Below are 16,680 nucleotides of genomic sequence, written 5' to 3'. Positions count from 1 at the left end.
GTTCATGCTGGTACAATAAAGTTCAGTTTACATGAGAAAATTAAAGACATAGCAGTTTACCTGCAGTGTCCAGAAAATAATTTTTTAAAATTGTTTTCTTAGAAGAGGTACCGGAGATAACATCAGGATTACAAACCCTAAAAAAAAATAAACTCTACAAAAAAGTAAAATGCTGCTCAAAGCAAAAATAATAGGAAAAACATTACAAGGCTATATTCTTTATGCCTTAACAATCACATGAAAGCACAGCAACGCCAGCTAAAGATGTTTTGTTGGTTTGAATATTTTATCTTGTCCACCTATGACTCCTTTCAGTTCTCAAGTTACAGGTATAAGAAAATAAATATTTTAAGGTACTTTAGCTTACAATGGCCTATGCCTTCTTCAGGGAAAATGGGAATTTTACTATTATTACTATTATTTACCCCAGGTTTTCTGTTCCAAAAAAGAGAAAAAAAATAAACGCTTGGGACAATGTACAATTCAACACGAAATCTATTCGGAGCCCACTATAGATTTCCGTCTACCACTAGAGTTAGCAAACAGGTGGCCATCAAATAGGCTTTGAGATTTGGTAAAACACTAATGATAAACTACAGACACTGACTATAAGTGGACTTTTGTTTCCCTACTTTAAAATCAATTAACCAACCAACACTCATGAAGTACCCACTAGGGGTTAGGCAATGGACGAAAGCACTGGGGATACAAAAAGAAGCAAAATCTTTTACCCATCACAGATTTTGCTCCTTTCAATTGTAATGCATGTATCCAATTAAAGCAATGGAAACAAAACAACTCTACTGATGATTAGACTGCAGTACCCTAAATTGCATTCATTATACTTATTATCTAATGCCTTAATATTTTAATCACATTTCACAAATGAATTATCCAGGGATTGCATTTTTTTGGAGACTTTTCAAGAGAATGGGGAAAGAGAAGGATCACAAAACTAAAATAATTCAGTATGGAGTCAACATAAGCTAAATACAAAAAATGTGTATGGAAATCCATCTGTGTCTCCTTTGCCATGAGAGACAAAAATAAATTACAAGTCAAAATATGATCAATGTAAAAGATCCCATTATGCTCAAATTTTTTTACACACAAGGTCCATAATTATAGAAAAAACTCATTCAGTGTGAGCAACAGGTATAGAACACAGGTCTCTATGGTTTTCAAGTCTAGCCCTCTTTTCCACAATGACAAATTGCATGAAATGATGGATTTTTTTATTTAAGCGTTAAACATTTTTTGGCATTAACTCACCAAAGAAGCCCTAAAAAAAGGATTCTCTTTGGATGTGTGTACACAATAAATCTTCACATGTATCTGATGTATAATGAAAATGCAGTACACAATTTAAATATGTATATATCTCACAGAACCCTAAATACAGAAAGACTTCATAGGAAACAAACAAAATGAAACTTCACTGAAGAAAAAGAAATGCAAACAATCTGGTAAATCCTACTTTGTTCTGAGAAATTTGCTTCACAAGCGGTTCCTCTTCTGAGATACTAAGTAGTTTGGCTTTGTATTCGGTTACAAGTTCTTGGACTTGTCTATTTAAATCTCTCCAACGTTGGGAGTCCGTAAGCATGTTTTGCAGCCGCTCTTGCCTTGAGTTCACACCAAATTCAGTGCTGGCCCACTGAATTTTGACTTCATTAACTATGGGAAGCAATGCAAAAAGTTAGACCTCAAAGTTCATATGAACTGAGCATCAGTGATAAACTGGTTGATGTTTGAAATCTGGCAAATAAAACAAAAAGATTTCTAGTTCGATCCAAGAGAGGAATCCAACATGCCTATATAAGTAAATTCTAAGAAATGTCCCTAAAGGGAGAGAAGGACAGAACAGCATCATCTTAACTGCCGACATTACAAATTGTTGAAAATACAAATTTAAAATTAGAGGGTAACAGTACACAGCAAGGTAATCACTGAAAAAGCAATAATCAACTCCAAGCTAAACTAAACCAGTCAAGGAATATTAAGAAGTCGATAGATCCCTGTTAAAAAAAAAAAATACCCCTACTTGGCTTTACACTTAATGTGCGAAGGCAGGGTCTAGGAATTTTATAAATGAAGTACTGAAATGAAAATAGAAAAGGAGGTCATTCTTGGTTCTTAAAATAAGTGATGACAATGGATGGGATGACACCATTGAGGAAGAGGTTTTAGAGGGATTCACAAGATAGACAAAAGTACAAAGCAGAACAGTAGAGATAGGTCACAAAAAGGCACATCCAAGCAGGGTAAAGAAGGGGGTGGGAGTAGGGGGTGGCCGCAATATTAAAGAGCATTCAAAAGTTACGTTGTTCCAGCATTCTATAGCTCAAAGAAATACAAAACAAAAAGAAAATGGGCGGAATCTACCACGTAAGTGACAAAACTAAGTCGAGAGATAGAAAGATTCTTTAAGGCTACAAGGATTTACTTGGTAAATTAACTTTGCCAATTAACTGATTGCTACCATAACCCACAATCTTAACAGACCCTTTAAAACATTTGACTTCAGTCCCATCAGTGACATGAGGCTCAAGAGTGATACTTAAGTTATAGCAGCACTTTCCTGTGGCCCTGTCTTTATTTTCTTGGTTGCTTAAAAATAAATGGGAATAAAATAAACCTAAAGTGTAAGTAATTATAATCTCTAATGATCCAAGGTACTCTTCATGAAGTGAAAATCAACGCCTGCTTTAAATCAGTACATTTTGATATTCAAAGATTGACACTGACACCAGTATTGTTTCTGCACTGATCCAGCTCACAACCACTCAATGCAGAGGAGACAAGAGAGTTGCTATAGAAGAAGAATGCATCCTGTTGCAGACACTGTGGTGATGAGTCTCTTCAAATGCAGCTGGGCTACATAAGGCACATGTATTCTATCCACAGGGCTCCAAGTGCCTCCAGTCAACTACGACCTCCTAACACTGATGATGCAACACGAGCAAAAGAAATCCTTCTGAACATTAAATTTGTAAGTTTGAAAAATAAGGGTTCTTCTGCTTCTGTGTGTCAAAAGAATTTTGGAGACTTTTACATTTTTTTCTTTGTTTTCAGGAAATTCCTTTGCTCAACATAGAAAGTTCAACAGAAAAGGACACTGGTTCACCTCCATGACCTGAAGAAGCATCCAAGTAAGCCTTGAGGAGACATATCAGTATACAATTCAAAAGAAAGACATTAAGAATTCACATAAGCAAAAGTGATTTGGTACTTGACACTGAGGGAAATAAATACTCCTAAAAAGACTATTATACAGTCTCAATTTTAAGGACAAAACTAAAATATAAAGAAATGTACTATACATCAAAATGTGTCAACCCAAATAAAAATGTGCTTGTATATGTGTATCATGTGTAATGTGTGTGCATGTGTGTATATCTAGAGACAGATGTGTATACACACACATACAAAGATGTACATTATCCATATATGTTACATACACACATATTAGTAGGATTTACTAAGTGAGGAAATTCACAGTTTACAAAGTGAGGACAGACGACGACAGATAGCTGCAAGAGACTTACGTTTTTCGATGATGGCTGTTTTTATATCTGTTTTACTCTTCAAATTTTGCACTAACGTAAAAATACGATCCAATTGGGAGTGACGCTGCTCTAAGTCAGCCTTTGTAATCTAATGAAAAAGAAATTATATTACATTTTGTACTGAGAGTCATTAGGGAACAATGGAGAGAGGGCTGACCCCAAAAGTCAGCAAGGCAGAAGTTCCAGCTGCCTCTGACTCCTCCTGGGCTATTGGATCCCAGGGCAGTCAAGCAGTGCTCTGGGCAAGTCTCTAGGGCTACCTGAGAAGGTGCCAATATCCCAGACCAGTGGTTTCCTTGGTACAGGAAACTCCTAGGTCATGAAACTCACTCTAAAACAGTCCCTACGTATTATAATATAGCACAAAGGTTAGTTTAATAAAAACAATGCTAAGGAATCTAATGACTTATTTCCAGAAAGACAGTCTTCAACTTATCTAGATCCACGTATGTGATTAAGATGACTCTCCCAGTACTGCTAAAGAAAGAACAAAAAACAAGATTGACCAACCATTATTAAGGTGATTAAAGAGTGCAAGTGTATCAATGAGCTTCTAAATTGTAGATTAATTACACATCGATGATGAACTGCTGCTTCAGAAGCTTTTGTACCATTTAACACTGATTAAGTGTCCTGATTTTGTTCTCTATAAAACTGATAAATACTGAAAGAAAAGAGGATGAAATCAGAGAACAATTCATGTTTCAAGAATAATGATCATAAACACAAAATACGGACTACAGTGTAAGGTTTTTACCAATGGCTGGTAAAAGAACTGAGGTAATGCCGGAGCAGGAAGACGGTACTACAACACAGAATACTAATACACTATTAACTTTTTTCCAAAGAAAAAATTTCCATTTTTCAAATATCAGCCTACCCACAAAAGTCTTATGCTTAAGTAAAACAGTCTCTCTGAATGAGGATGTAAAAAGTAATTTAATCTTGAAAATTCAATCCAGTTTCATGAAATTCTAGAAATACAATGACCTTGAATGTAGTATTCAACACACAGTTACGTTCTATTGTGTACCGCAGGTAGGAAAACACTCCAGACTCAACTAGTGTGTAGTTTGCTAGAAACTAAACACTAGGTTTAAATATTGAGGGTAGGGAATACGTTCATATCTTCAAGATAGGCAGTACCTTGCAAATAAGTATCTAAGAGATGAATGCTGATTTGAGCCATTCATATATCAGCAGATGAATCCATGGGTGCATCTAAAACCTAACTGGGTTAACACGGATTTTATGAAACTCAATTGTTTTAAGTGGGAAGATTTCTTCTTCCTTGTAAAAGCTTTCTAAATTCTACATTCCCACAGTTAGCACCACAAATGAAATGGAGACTTTTTAGGTCAGTCTTATCTGCTTTTATAATTCTGGCATTCAACTTTACACCACATACTTACTTTCATAAGTTCAATTGTCGCTTTGATCTCTTCCGTATTTCCAACAGTGACAACGCTGGACCTCAGCGTTATGTGCATTAGTTCGATGCACATAAGCCATTCACCTAGTTTTGCGCAGTTTTTTCTAGATCTGGAAGCGAGGAAAGTTCTGGTTCTAGAGATGACTGTGTCTCAACAGTAACTTCGGAGGTGGCAGGATAATCTAAAGAAATACAAATAGATTCAGAAGAGATTTTGCTACTGATTTCTTTTAATCTTTCAAATAAAATGCTGAGAATTTTTATAAAGAAAATCTCCATTTTATATACTAGTCATCTATTAATTCATATTCACTTTGTAATATGCATTAGAACTGGAGAGATAAGGCTTTTATAGACCTGTGTTCAAGTCCCAACTCTGGTACCTATTACTACCGTGACTTGGGGCAAATCATATTTACTCATCCATAAAATAAGGATATTTGAAGTATGTGGGATGTAGGATTTTTTTGGAAGGAAAGAATTTAGCAAAAAATATAAATTCTAATAGAAATGTTATACCACTTTTGAGGAACAATGTGATTTACTGGAATTATTGCTGGTGAGAAATTCAGAAGACCTGAAATTCGGAAGTTCAGATTTTCTCAGCTCCAACATATTTTTTATTCTATTAGTTTTAATGTTATAAACATTTGCAAATTGTCCCCACTCTAAAAAAGTTCTCTTACAAAACAAAATGAAGTAAAACCAATATGATGATATCATTTGAAAGAGAATGCCATTCCACATCTGTAAAAGCACCTCCACCCCAGTTCTCTAGTTTTAATTTTTTTACTAGAGGTGTATTTTTTTCCTTCCCACCTTCCATGTCATTAAGAAAAAGAGGAAAGAAAAAAAATTCTTGTAAAATAGGCATAATCAAGCATTGGATATATACAAAAGTATTTATGTCTTATTCTTTACCCTAAACCCATTACCTCTCTATCAGAGGATAGTACATCATTGGTAAACTGGAATCATGAATTATATCAACTATATTGATCATAGTTCCACAGTTTTGCAAATATATATGCCTTTACAGTGTTGCTTTTATTATATCACCTCTCTTGGTTTTCTACTAATTTCAATCTTCCTCAATTTACATTCTTCCGACTCTTCCAGCTCATATAATTGTGGGTATATAAATATATATAATGTTTGGGAGCATTAAGTTTTTTCTTCTGCAAAATAGGTTTAATAATAGAAATGCTACATAGCTAGCAGGTAATTTTAAAGAAAGTGTTTTATTACTGTCAAAACACTATGTAAATTTAAGTTAGTTTTCCAATACAATTTTTTTATAATGTACCTTACATATCAATTATTTTAAGGCAGGGCACAGTGTATAAAATGTAACTGGATAGAACCATTGAGTGTGAAAGACCAGAAGAATGTCATTAGAAGTCTGTGTTTTACTATATAAGGGCAAATGTCACTTAATTATTGCCTGTACAAAGATATCTTTCAACTGCATACCATCTGTGAACCTGGGGAAAAATTTTTCTCCCCTATATTCCATTCACTGGAATATAACAGATTGGGTTATGAAGTGAATGACCTCATGGGTCCTAGGTTCATGCTGATACAGGTCATTCAGAGATGTGTTCAAATAAAGTCATGTGTATTTCCAAAAAAACTCTAAAGTATAACTGGGTAGACATGAATCCTCCTATATAATCAAGAACCTATATACAATGAGGGCCAATCACCCCTAATTTATCCATGTAAACTCCATATTTGTACATATTAAGGTAATGCTTAAAATGGGATACACATATAGTAATGTAGTATTTTCTCATATACAAAAAGCCAACCACACGTACATACAACTACATATATGTGGGCATGCATACATATATCTATAGATATATAGATATCTATAAATATATAGATATAATTAATTTATTCTCATGCCAGAATGATAAAGTATTTTGACACTAGGTGAATAACCATAGCATTTGGTGGCTGAGTGGATAGAGCACTGGGCAGGGTACTGGAAATATCTGAGTTCAAATCTAGTCTCATGCACTTAATACTTGTGTGACCTTGAACAAGTCACCAATTCTCTATCTGCCTCAGTTGCCTTAACTATAGAAAACACCGAGGATAACAGACCTACTTCCCAGGGCTGCTGTGACAATCAAATGAGATCAAACTAAAATATCTATGAAGCAATGATCCTAGTGTCTAGCACATAATAAATGCTTAATTAAAGTGTCAGACCTCTTGCCCATTGATGAAAAATGTTGTCGCTTAAACCCTTTACCAGATTCTACCTCTGATTTTTTGAAATTAAAATGGAGGTAAAAAAGAACACATTAGCTCTCTAACACTGCATAGTGGATTAAGGGGCCAGGCTTGGATTTAGAACCACCCTGGGTTCAAGTGTTGCCACTGACACTCACTAGTGAAAATGGACAAACTGTTGAACCTCTCAGTGACCAAGACAGCAAAGAGTTTTACCTGCAGAGGAGTGGACCATTTGACTCATAGGATCATAGATCTACTTAGAAATAATCTCCCCATTTCACTAATGATGAAAGGAAGATCAAGGATTGTTGAGTGACAGAAAGGTCATCTAGGATACTCAAGGGTCAGAGAAAGGAACTGAATCCAAGTGTTCTCACTTCAGAGTAAGTCTTCCCTCCACTGTACCATGCTGACTCAAAAATCGTGGAGGAAAACTCTCCAAGTGACAGAATCATAGAGGCAAATCCTAAATATAAGCTACCCTTTGACAACAAGAATATATACATTTTGTGATATAAAAAAAAATAGAAAAGGTATGTCTACTGAAAATATTAATAACTGAAGGAATCTACAAAGCATAATTGACAATTTATATGAAAAGTGCCTAATTTCAAGTGATTCATGCTGGAATTGTGTGTCTTTCCCCCCCCCCCAAAAAAATGTATAAGCTCTTTGAGTGGAATAAGTATATCTTTTAATTCTTTTCCACCTCAAAATCATCCTACTAATGAGAAAACAACGCAGTCTGGGTGGGGTGGTATGTTGTGGTGCTAAAGTAAAATACTTTTTACCTAGGTTAAATACTGATATATTAACTATGTAATCTTTAGCAAATGACTGAGCTTCCCTGGGAGCCAGTTTACAAAGCCAAAAAAGGAATTATGAGTATGTTGTTTGAGTTAGCAACATGAAAAGGCAAATATTGAACATGAGAAACTATCATCCCAGTCTCATTTAAATATTCATAAAGCTAGTATTAACTATTCTACTCTAATGCTCTTTATTCACTCAAGCAGTAGGATTTTTTAAAAAAGATATTTATCTGTTAAACCCCAAAAGAAAAGAACACATTTAAATTGTACTTTTTAAAAAATGAAGAGGAAACATTACTTTTAAAACTCTCTTAGAAGAATAGCTTTACAGAGAAATAATAGAAAGATGAAAGTTCCACATAAAATTAAACAAAATTAAGGTATCAAGTTTTCCCTTATTTACCAGAGGCTGTTGAAGGATGGGGCTCGCAAACATCCAAGGGTCTCTCCTCCAGGGCGCGAGGGATATCCCTCTCCACCTATAATTTCATACACAGAGAGGGAAAGAAACATAAGAGAAAATATTACTTCCCACAGAATGAAGATGATTTTATAGTCCAAATTACATTCAAAATGAATATGTTTCTATTATTCTAACTAGAATATCAAAAAATTATGTTTGCTATTAATAGACAGAACTTAAACCCATCAGTAGACATGGATCTATGGCTTTATTGAAGAGGGCCTTCTTTAATATAAAAAGAACTGATTCATACTTCACTATGTATGACTCTTTTTCATTCTCCATTATGCATTTTAATTCCCTTAATTAGCTAAATCAGAAAGGGAAGAGCATGCTTTTACAAACACCTTACAGGCTCAGTCTCTGCCCAGACCCCGCCACATCGGGGCTGTTGAGCCTCGGGCGCCCTTGGGGCCTGGGCGCCTCGGCGCTCGTGCCCCCAGCCCAGACCATGTTGAGGGCGGCCCCGGCCGCGATGCAGCCGGCCCGGGACTATGCGGCCTAGACCTCCCCCGCCCCTAAGAGCGGGGCGGCCAGCGGGCGCATCGTGGCGGTCATCGGGGCAGTGGTGGACGCGCAGTTCGATGAGGGGCTCCCTCCCATCCTCAGTGCCCTGGAGGACAGGGAGACCAGGCTGGTTCTGGAGGTCGCCCAGCATCTGGGGGAGAGCACAGTCCGGACCATTGCTATGGATGGGACGGAAGGATTGGTCAGAGGGCAGAAGGTCCTGGATTCTGGAGCCCCAATCAAAATTCCTGTGGGCCCTGAGACCTTAGGAAGAATCATGAATGTGATTGGAGAGCCTATCGATGAAAGGGGTCCAATCAAAACCAAACACTTTGCTGCTCTTCATGCTGAGGCTCCTGAATTCGTAGAGATGAGTGTAGAGCAAGAAATCCTGGTCACTGGCATCAAAGTTGTGGATCTTTTGGCCCCATATGCCAAGGGTGGCAAAATTGGTCTCTTTGGTGGTGCTGGTGTGGGAAAGACAGTATTGATTATGGAACTAATCAACAATGTTGCCAAGGCCCACGGTGGTTATTCTGTGTTTGCTGGTGTTGATGAACGGACTCCAGAAGGCAATGACTTGTACCACGAGATGATTGAATCTGGTGTCATCAGTCTGAAGGATACCACTTCCAAGGTAGCGTTGGTATATGGCCAAATGAATGAACCACCTGGTGCTCGAGCTCTGGTAGCCTTGACTGGCCTCACTGTGGCTGAATACTTCAGAGATCAAGAGGGTCAGCATGTATTGCTCTTCATTGATAATATCTTCCGATTCACGCAGGCTGGCTCAGAGGTGTCTGCTTTACTAGGCAGAATCCCCTCTGCTGTCGGTTACCAACCCACTTTGGCCACTGATATGGGCACCATGCAGGAAAGAATTACCACAACTAAGAAAGGTTCTATCACCTCTGTGCAAGCCATCTATGTCCCTGCCGATGACTTGACTGACCCTGCTCCTGCCACCACCTTTGCCCACTTGGATGCTACCACTGTGCTGTCCCAGGCTATTGCAGAGCTGGGCATTTACCCTGCAGTGGATCCTCTGGACTTCCCGGATCATGGACCCTAACATTGTTGGCAATGAGCACTATGATGTTGCCCGAGGTGTGCAAAAGATTCTGCAGGACTATAAGTCCCTCCAGGATATCATTGCTATCCTTGGTATGGATGAGCTGTCTGAAGAAGACAAGTTGACAGTGTCTCGGACCCAGAAAATCCAGCATTTCTTGTCACAGCCATTCCAGGTTGCTGAGGTATTCACAGGACACTTGGGGAAGTTGGTACCCCTGAAATAAACTATTAAGAGATTCCAGCAAATCTGGCAGGTCAGTATGACCATCTCCCAGAGCACACCTTCTATAGGGTCGGACCCATTGAAGAAGCTGTGACAAAAGCTGAAAAACTGGCTGAAGAGCACTCGTGAGGAGTCTGCATCTGCCACCCAGACTTCAGTTTTACTTGTCTGAGCATGCTACACAAGAACTTTGGTTGGAAAATCTGTGTACTGTGTGAAGAATATTTAAACTTTTGAATAAAATGTACATCTCACAGCCAAAAAAAAGAAAAAAAAAACCTTACAAATTAAAATAATTCAAAATAACAATAACTCCTATTTCCAAAAAATACATAATTTTCATTTAGTTTTATTATCAAAAACTAAGAAATGTCTGTGCATAACCAAAATGAAAATTATTACACAGGAATGGGAGTGATAAAATATTGTATTCTTGGGAAGGCGAGGGCAGAAGGGAAGAAATCAGGAAGAGGGGAGGGGAAAAGGAGAAAATGGAAGGGAAAATGAGGGCAAAGAGGGAAGAGAAGGGAAGAAACAAGCATTTATTAAGTGCTTAATATGAGCCACACACTTTGGTAAATTTTTTACAAATATTCTCTCACTTGAGCTTCACAACACCCCTAGTGGTAGGTGTTAGTATGACCTCCATTTGATAGTTGAGAAAAATGATGCAGACAGAGCTGAAGGGACTTGCCCATGGTCAGTTACTAAGTGTCTGAGGCTAGATTTCCACACAGGTCTCACAGACTCACAGACTAGAACTCTGTTACACCAACGAGCTGCCTCTTAATGACCACAAGACAGTTATCTTAAGCAGAATTATCACACTTCTGTGTGATAGCTTCGATTTGCTTTGCCCTTATTAAGAAGTCAGAACTAGGGTCAATGGGTAGAAGTGCAGAAGGAAAGAGTGACTCAAAATGAGGAAAATCCTCATCATAATTGAAGTGGCCAAAATCGGAAGGGACTGCCCTGAAGGATGGTGGCACTGGAGTTCTCCTACCAGTAGATGCTAAAAAGACACTTGGGAAACACTTGGTAGAGTTTCTCTTTCTTATGTGATACTCAAGTTCTATGTAGGAAGCTATACTTTTCTGGGTACAAAATAACAGTTTCAAGCCAGTTCTGTCTGGTTTGTCTCAAGTCACATTAATATTCATGATTTCATCGACTTCACAACATCCAAATCTATTAAGCAAAATGCCCCGAAAACATTTCTCCCTATTTTTAAGATAAGCAAATCAATATTTCACTATATTCCATGAACATAAGAGGCACTCACAAAGAAAAATGGGGGAGGGCATCTTTAAAGGTAAAATAGAATATTAGAAGGATATCATTCTTATAATAATCAAATCACATCCACAAATATTGATTGGGGACATGCAATGTGCAAAGCATTTCAGGCATACCTTATCCCACTTGATATTCAGAGTTCTTAAATTGGCAGAAATGAATTTTCCTTCATTCATACTGAAGTCTTCCAATGCAAGTAGCGAAAGGATATTTGCGTTCAACCACCGAAGATTTTCCCTTTGTACATCCATGTGCTGGGTTAAGTCCTAAAGGGGGCAGAAGAGAGCTTTGGTTAAAAGGGCAATACACAGCCACACCAGCATTAGTAGAATGACATGAAAAACCCTTGTCTTTAAATCATGGATTTGGCATTTAAAATGTTCATGCGTAAACATACTACAATCTAACCAGAAATAATAGTAACAATCCCTGAAAATAATATCATGTGGAATGAAGTTCTTTACGTGGCAAATAATCTCTAAGAAAACAGCAATACACACTTCAATTTATCTAAAAATACGCTTAACAAAGAGAATAGAGAACAAATAATGCCTCTAGTTTTTTCTATACATGTCATGAGACTAATTTGGAACAATGCAAATGAAAATATTTTAAGGAACAGAATTACAAAGCAGTAATTAAGAATCAAAGTGTAATAACGCCAAGTGTAATGATGCAACACAGCCATGATTTTTAAGGCTAAAAACTGCCAGGAAGTAGTACTCCTACAACACATTTAATAAGCTACGTGAACAATTCAATGAATACGTTGCACTAGGCAGCAGGATCTTAACACAGAAGGACCAAGCCTTTATATGATATGAAACCATTATATGATGCAAAAATATCAGGATTCCGCTTCAACTATTGAAATGACAGTGTCAAGCAATAATTCTTATGCTAACAGAATCTTCTGAAAGTATGACTTCAAGTATTACTTATTGCCCCTTCTCAGAGCTAACCTTATAAATGCGATGTAATATCCCTTTAAAAACCTATTTTAATGTTTTTTTGCCTTCAAAGAGGAGATTTTTTTACTCCCAATTCTCCTGCAACATTATTCCCATTCTTGCATTTAAACCCCAAGGTACAAAAACAAGGATATTCTATAACTTGCCTTTAGTTCTTGGACACTATTTTCCATTTCAGATGAGGACGTCAATTCCAAGGCATTTTCAATCTCTGATACCCAGTGAAAAGTTTCAGTCATCGTTTTTCTGTATTTCACTATCGCCTCATTTTTTGTTTCAAGACTAGAAAAATCATTATTGAAAAATACTGAGCAAACAAACTAGTTTGATATAATACTGTATGCAGATCAGGTAAAAAATGTCAATTCATTCTTATTAATAACAGATAGAACATCTGTTTAAATGGGTTCAAAATTAGTGAATTAGTATTTTAAAATACTGTATCATGCATGATACAATCTTGCCCTTCCCTCATTTTCATCTTCTCTCTCAAAGCTATAGTTATATGAGCCATGCAAAAGAAAATTTCGCTTTTTTGGTAGATAGAGGGAAACCAAAGGTATAACTTAGTATTTAATAATTTGATAATATCCTTGCAAAATGCACAAATTAATTTTAAAAAACAAAGTAATGATATAAATAATAATAAGAAATGGAACTTTTTAAAAATTTTAATTAAAAAGGAAAAAATAGTCAAGGCACAAAGAGGAAGAGATTTGCTTATGACAGATACAGAGTCGGTATATTGCTAGGGGGAGAACTTGAACCAAGGTCTGATTCTAAGAATGGTTTTCTAACCACTGTGTATACATTTGTTTTGTGTGTTTATGTGTATACACACATAGATATACATAATATACACAACATGTATGTATATAGAAATAGATATATTATAGATATCTACATATAGATATCTATATATGAAATTTCATCAACAAATAATCCCTTTAGTAGCAAGAAAATATTGAATATTTATAAAGTTTATATACATAAGTATACATAAAATAGACCTATAAATTTCCAAAGAACATCAAAGAAACACAATATAATTCCTACTGTGAAAGACAGATTTGCCAAGGAACTTATTTTTAGCTATTTTATCAATAATTTTTTAATGTATTTACATTTCTATGAGACTTCAAATTGCCCTCCTTGAAATTCTTGTTAACAAACTGGAGTTAACACTTCCTGGGTAATGACATTATAAGATAGCCATAAACAGTCATTGGATATCTATTCATAAACAATGCATGCTATCTAATTTTACCTAGATAGCGTACAGACTTTGCTTAGATATAGAAATCTAGATGATTGAGAATCCTGTACAAGAAACAAAGTGGTGTTTAACTGTGTAAGCATTTAACTTTCAGTCCTCCATAATAGTTAATTGTTCAATCAAAAAGTTGTTATGCATCAGAAAAGTTCATCGATAACAAACAGTGATAAACAACCTAAGATGGGTTAACATCTTAACATCATGACATAAAAGTAAAAACAAATTGAGTAAATCAAATATTTCATTTGTAAAAATAGAAAAAGGTATATAATTCATGATCATTTTGACATGCAAAAGAATGAGTAGTGCTACTTCAGTGGTATCCACTCTACAAAATTTATCAATTGGAATTCCTAGGAAATTCCTGGACCATCTCCAATTGTCCTAATTTATTTCTGGACACTGAACTCAGATGACTCCTGGATGTGAAATGGATTGGTGACTTTGCACAAGCCACCCTCACTCAAATCCAATTCACTTGCATGTCATGGCATCATCTCCCTGACATCATGGTCCTCTTAAAGAACAAAGGACACCCAGCAAGCAATTTCAAATAAAATTTAGAGTGCATTTCTGCAAATAACGGTTAATGATCCTGCCAACAGGAAAACATTTGTTTGTATTGCTGATAGAGGGGTGGAAGGAGGAAGCTGAATATTTCAATGTACTATTTAAGTTGGAAAGACTTCTAGGATGGACTCCATCTGTCTTTTCCAAGAAATAACTAGCTAATTCAAAGAAGTTCATTAGAAAAAGGCTAGCCATCAGATGATCTTGATGGGGCAGGAGGAATTAAAATTCATTAAGTCATTTTCTAAAGTACTAAAGGCTTGTGATCTACAACAGTGAAGGAAATAGTCACACTGAAATATCTTAAAATACCTTGTATAAATCATGCACCAGGTATGGTTTTTTGTTCATCTTTCTGTTACGATGGGAGAACAGGGTCTAGGATACTTGGGCCCAAAGAGTTTTCAATTACTCATTAAAGAATTATCAAAGAAAAAAGATCCAATCTGGACAGAATGTTAATAGTCAATAAAGTATGGTTCAAGTGCCACCTCCTCCATGAGGCCTTTCCCGTTTATCCTAGCTGTTAATACTTCTCCGACCCCTCCCAAATTTCCTGGTATTTTCTTTGTGTATAACTTGAATTGACTTACGTTTTCATAGGATGTTTTCCCCTGATATTTATCTTTCTAATTCCAGCTTCTGGCAGAGTATATGATATATAGTAGATAGGGAACTTAAAAAAATACTTATTTGACTGAAATGGACAACTACTCATTAATTAGTTGATCCTGATGAACTTATTATGAAATATCTCAGCACATGAAAGTCAGTTTCATTAATTGGTATTTCATCTACACAGTTAAAATGGATAAGCATGCACATCTCTCAGATTTTCAAATTGGGACTCTTGTTTTAAAACTTCCACTGTCTGAAAGATAGATATTCTTATGCTACATGTCTTGGACAAGGAAGAATTTGAACAAAAAAGTCTTTTGCCAGTTAAAATTCTACAGCTTAATTAAAAATTAAACCTTAAAAGAGAATACGTATAAGGATAATTTCCAGTGGACTTGCTCCTATGTACTCTAGGCCAATGAGGAGGGTTTTTCAGCTGGAAAGTTGGCATTGGTTTTCAAGACAACTGCTAGAAATTTAGGCACAGCCCCCTCACCACCATCTATGTCTCCAAAGAATTTGTGATTCCCCCCCATTTTTCTGACTCCAGCAAGATTTGAAAGAGAAAATCTTTCTTAAGAACTTTCGCCATAGAATGAAAGCTGAATTAAGTTATTTTCTAAAAGAAAGAGATGTCTGGAGATGACCTAACCCTGGGGGGAGGGAGACAGGGAAAGGGAAAGGGAACTTTGGATTTGAGGAATCTCAGTCTTAGTTTTATCATCTACAAAATGAAAAGTCTGAACTAGATGATCTCTTAAGGGTCTGCCCAGTCTGAAGAGATGTTCCTGTAATTCCTAACAAACTTCACAAGAAATTGAACATGGATCTCATCTCTCAATCAATTACAGAATATCACATTTGTAAAATAAGTACTAAGAGACCGCTTACAATTAGTATTTTCAACTTCACATATTTTGGGGGAAGTGTCACATTTATGGCACTTGCATAATAAAAATTAGACACTGCGAATGGCTAGACTTCCTTAAACAATCTACCTTTAGCAAGTATAGATGAAAGGGAGGATTGATGTTCATTAAGGTAAAAAAAAATTCAAAAGCAAAAATGAACTTATCATGACACTGAGGGAAAATGCAGATACACAGAAAGTAAGTGTCAGAAAATTTTCTGCCAATGGAGGACAAGAAAATCAAACTCCTTCATCTTGTTTTCTAAAGGATTTTCCATAGAATGCAATTTTGAAGAGCCTGCACAGTTATGGCTGAGATACCTAAGTTTTCTATCATACACTTGGCTTGAAACTGCATCCCAGCGATCACAGAGCTCTGCCATCTTTTCATCCAGGAGGCATGCTTCGGTTGGGTTGGAGAGTTTGGGGATGATGTTGCTCCCAGTTTGAATCAGTGGTGAAAACATACACTTGTGGATGTTAACTTCCTCTTCCAGTTTCTGCCACAGATGAAAAAGCCAAGATAAATTCTAATGTTAGATCAAACGGTTTTGAAACTCTCAACACACATAGGTATTATGGCATTAATATTACATGCAGAAACCAATAAATGGGAAGATAAACACAGAAAACATATCCTCATGAGTTAGCTCTTTTAGAGCAAGTCAAGGGAATTTCAAATGAAAGAATAAATGTACTTTTAGAGATAATT

At 36.3% G+C, this 16,680-nt stretch overlaps 2 protein-coding genes and 1 pseudogene across 5 annotated transcripts in view; 1 reads left to right on the top strand and 2 right to left on the bottom strand.

Annotated features, from left to right (window-relative positions):
- Positions 1-5,074, bottom strand: part of LOC140526994 (utrophin-like) — a 262,618-nt gene extending 257,544 nt beyond the window's left edge. For all 3 annotated transcript variants that reach the window (XM_072643607.1, XM_072643609.1, XM_072643608.1), the window contains exons 1-3: positions 4,982-5,074; positions 3,549-3,657; positions 1,478-1,677 (exon numbers count right to left, since the gene is read on the bottom strand). In XM_072643607.1, the coding sequence (XP_072499708.1) occupies positions 1,478-1,677; positions 3,549-3,657; positions 4,982-5,074 (402 nt within the window). The remainder of the gene's footprint in view (positions 1-1,477; positions 1,678-3,548; positions 3,658-4,981) is intronic.
- An 8-nt stretch (positions 5,075-5,082) lies between these two features.
- LOC140526996 (utrophin-like) overlaps positions 5,083-16,680 on the bottom strand; it is a 167,997-nt gene continuing 156,399 nt past the window's right edge. For both annotated transcript variants that reach the window (XM_072643614.1, XM_072643612.1), the window contains 5 exons: positions 16,290-16,468; positions 12,741-12,876; positions 11,740-11,889; positions 8,464-8,539; positions 5,083-5,183 (listed from right to left, as the gene is read on the bottom strand). In XM_072643614.1, the coding sequence (XP_072499715.1) occupies positions 5,086-5,183; positions 8,464-8,539; positions 11,740-11,889; positions 12,741-12,876; positions 16,290-16,468 (639 nt within the window). In that variant the 3' untranslated portion in view covers positions 5,083-5,085. The remainder of the gene's footprint in view (positions 5,184-8,463; positions 8,540-11,739; positions 11,890-12,740; positions 12,877-16,289; positions 16,469-16,680) is intronic.
- On the top strand, positions 8,855-10,594 carry LOC140530421 (ATP synthase subunit beta, mitochondrial pseudogene; annotated as a pseudogene).

The sequence above is a fragment of the Notamacropus eugenii genome, chromosome 2, assembly GCF_028372415.1.
Source record: "Notamacropus eugenii isolate mMacEug1 chromosome 2, mMacEug1.pri_v2, whole genome shotgun sequence".
NCBI lineage: Eukaryota > Metazoa > Chordata > Mammalia > Diprotodontia > Macropodidae > Notamacropus > Notamacropus eugenii.
This window is presented reverse-complemented; position numbering and strand designations above follow the sequence as displayed.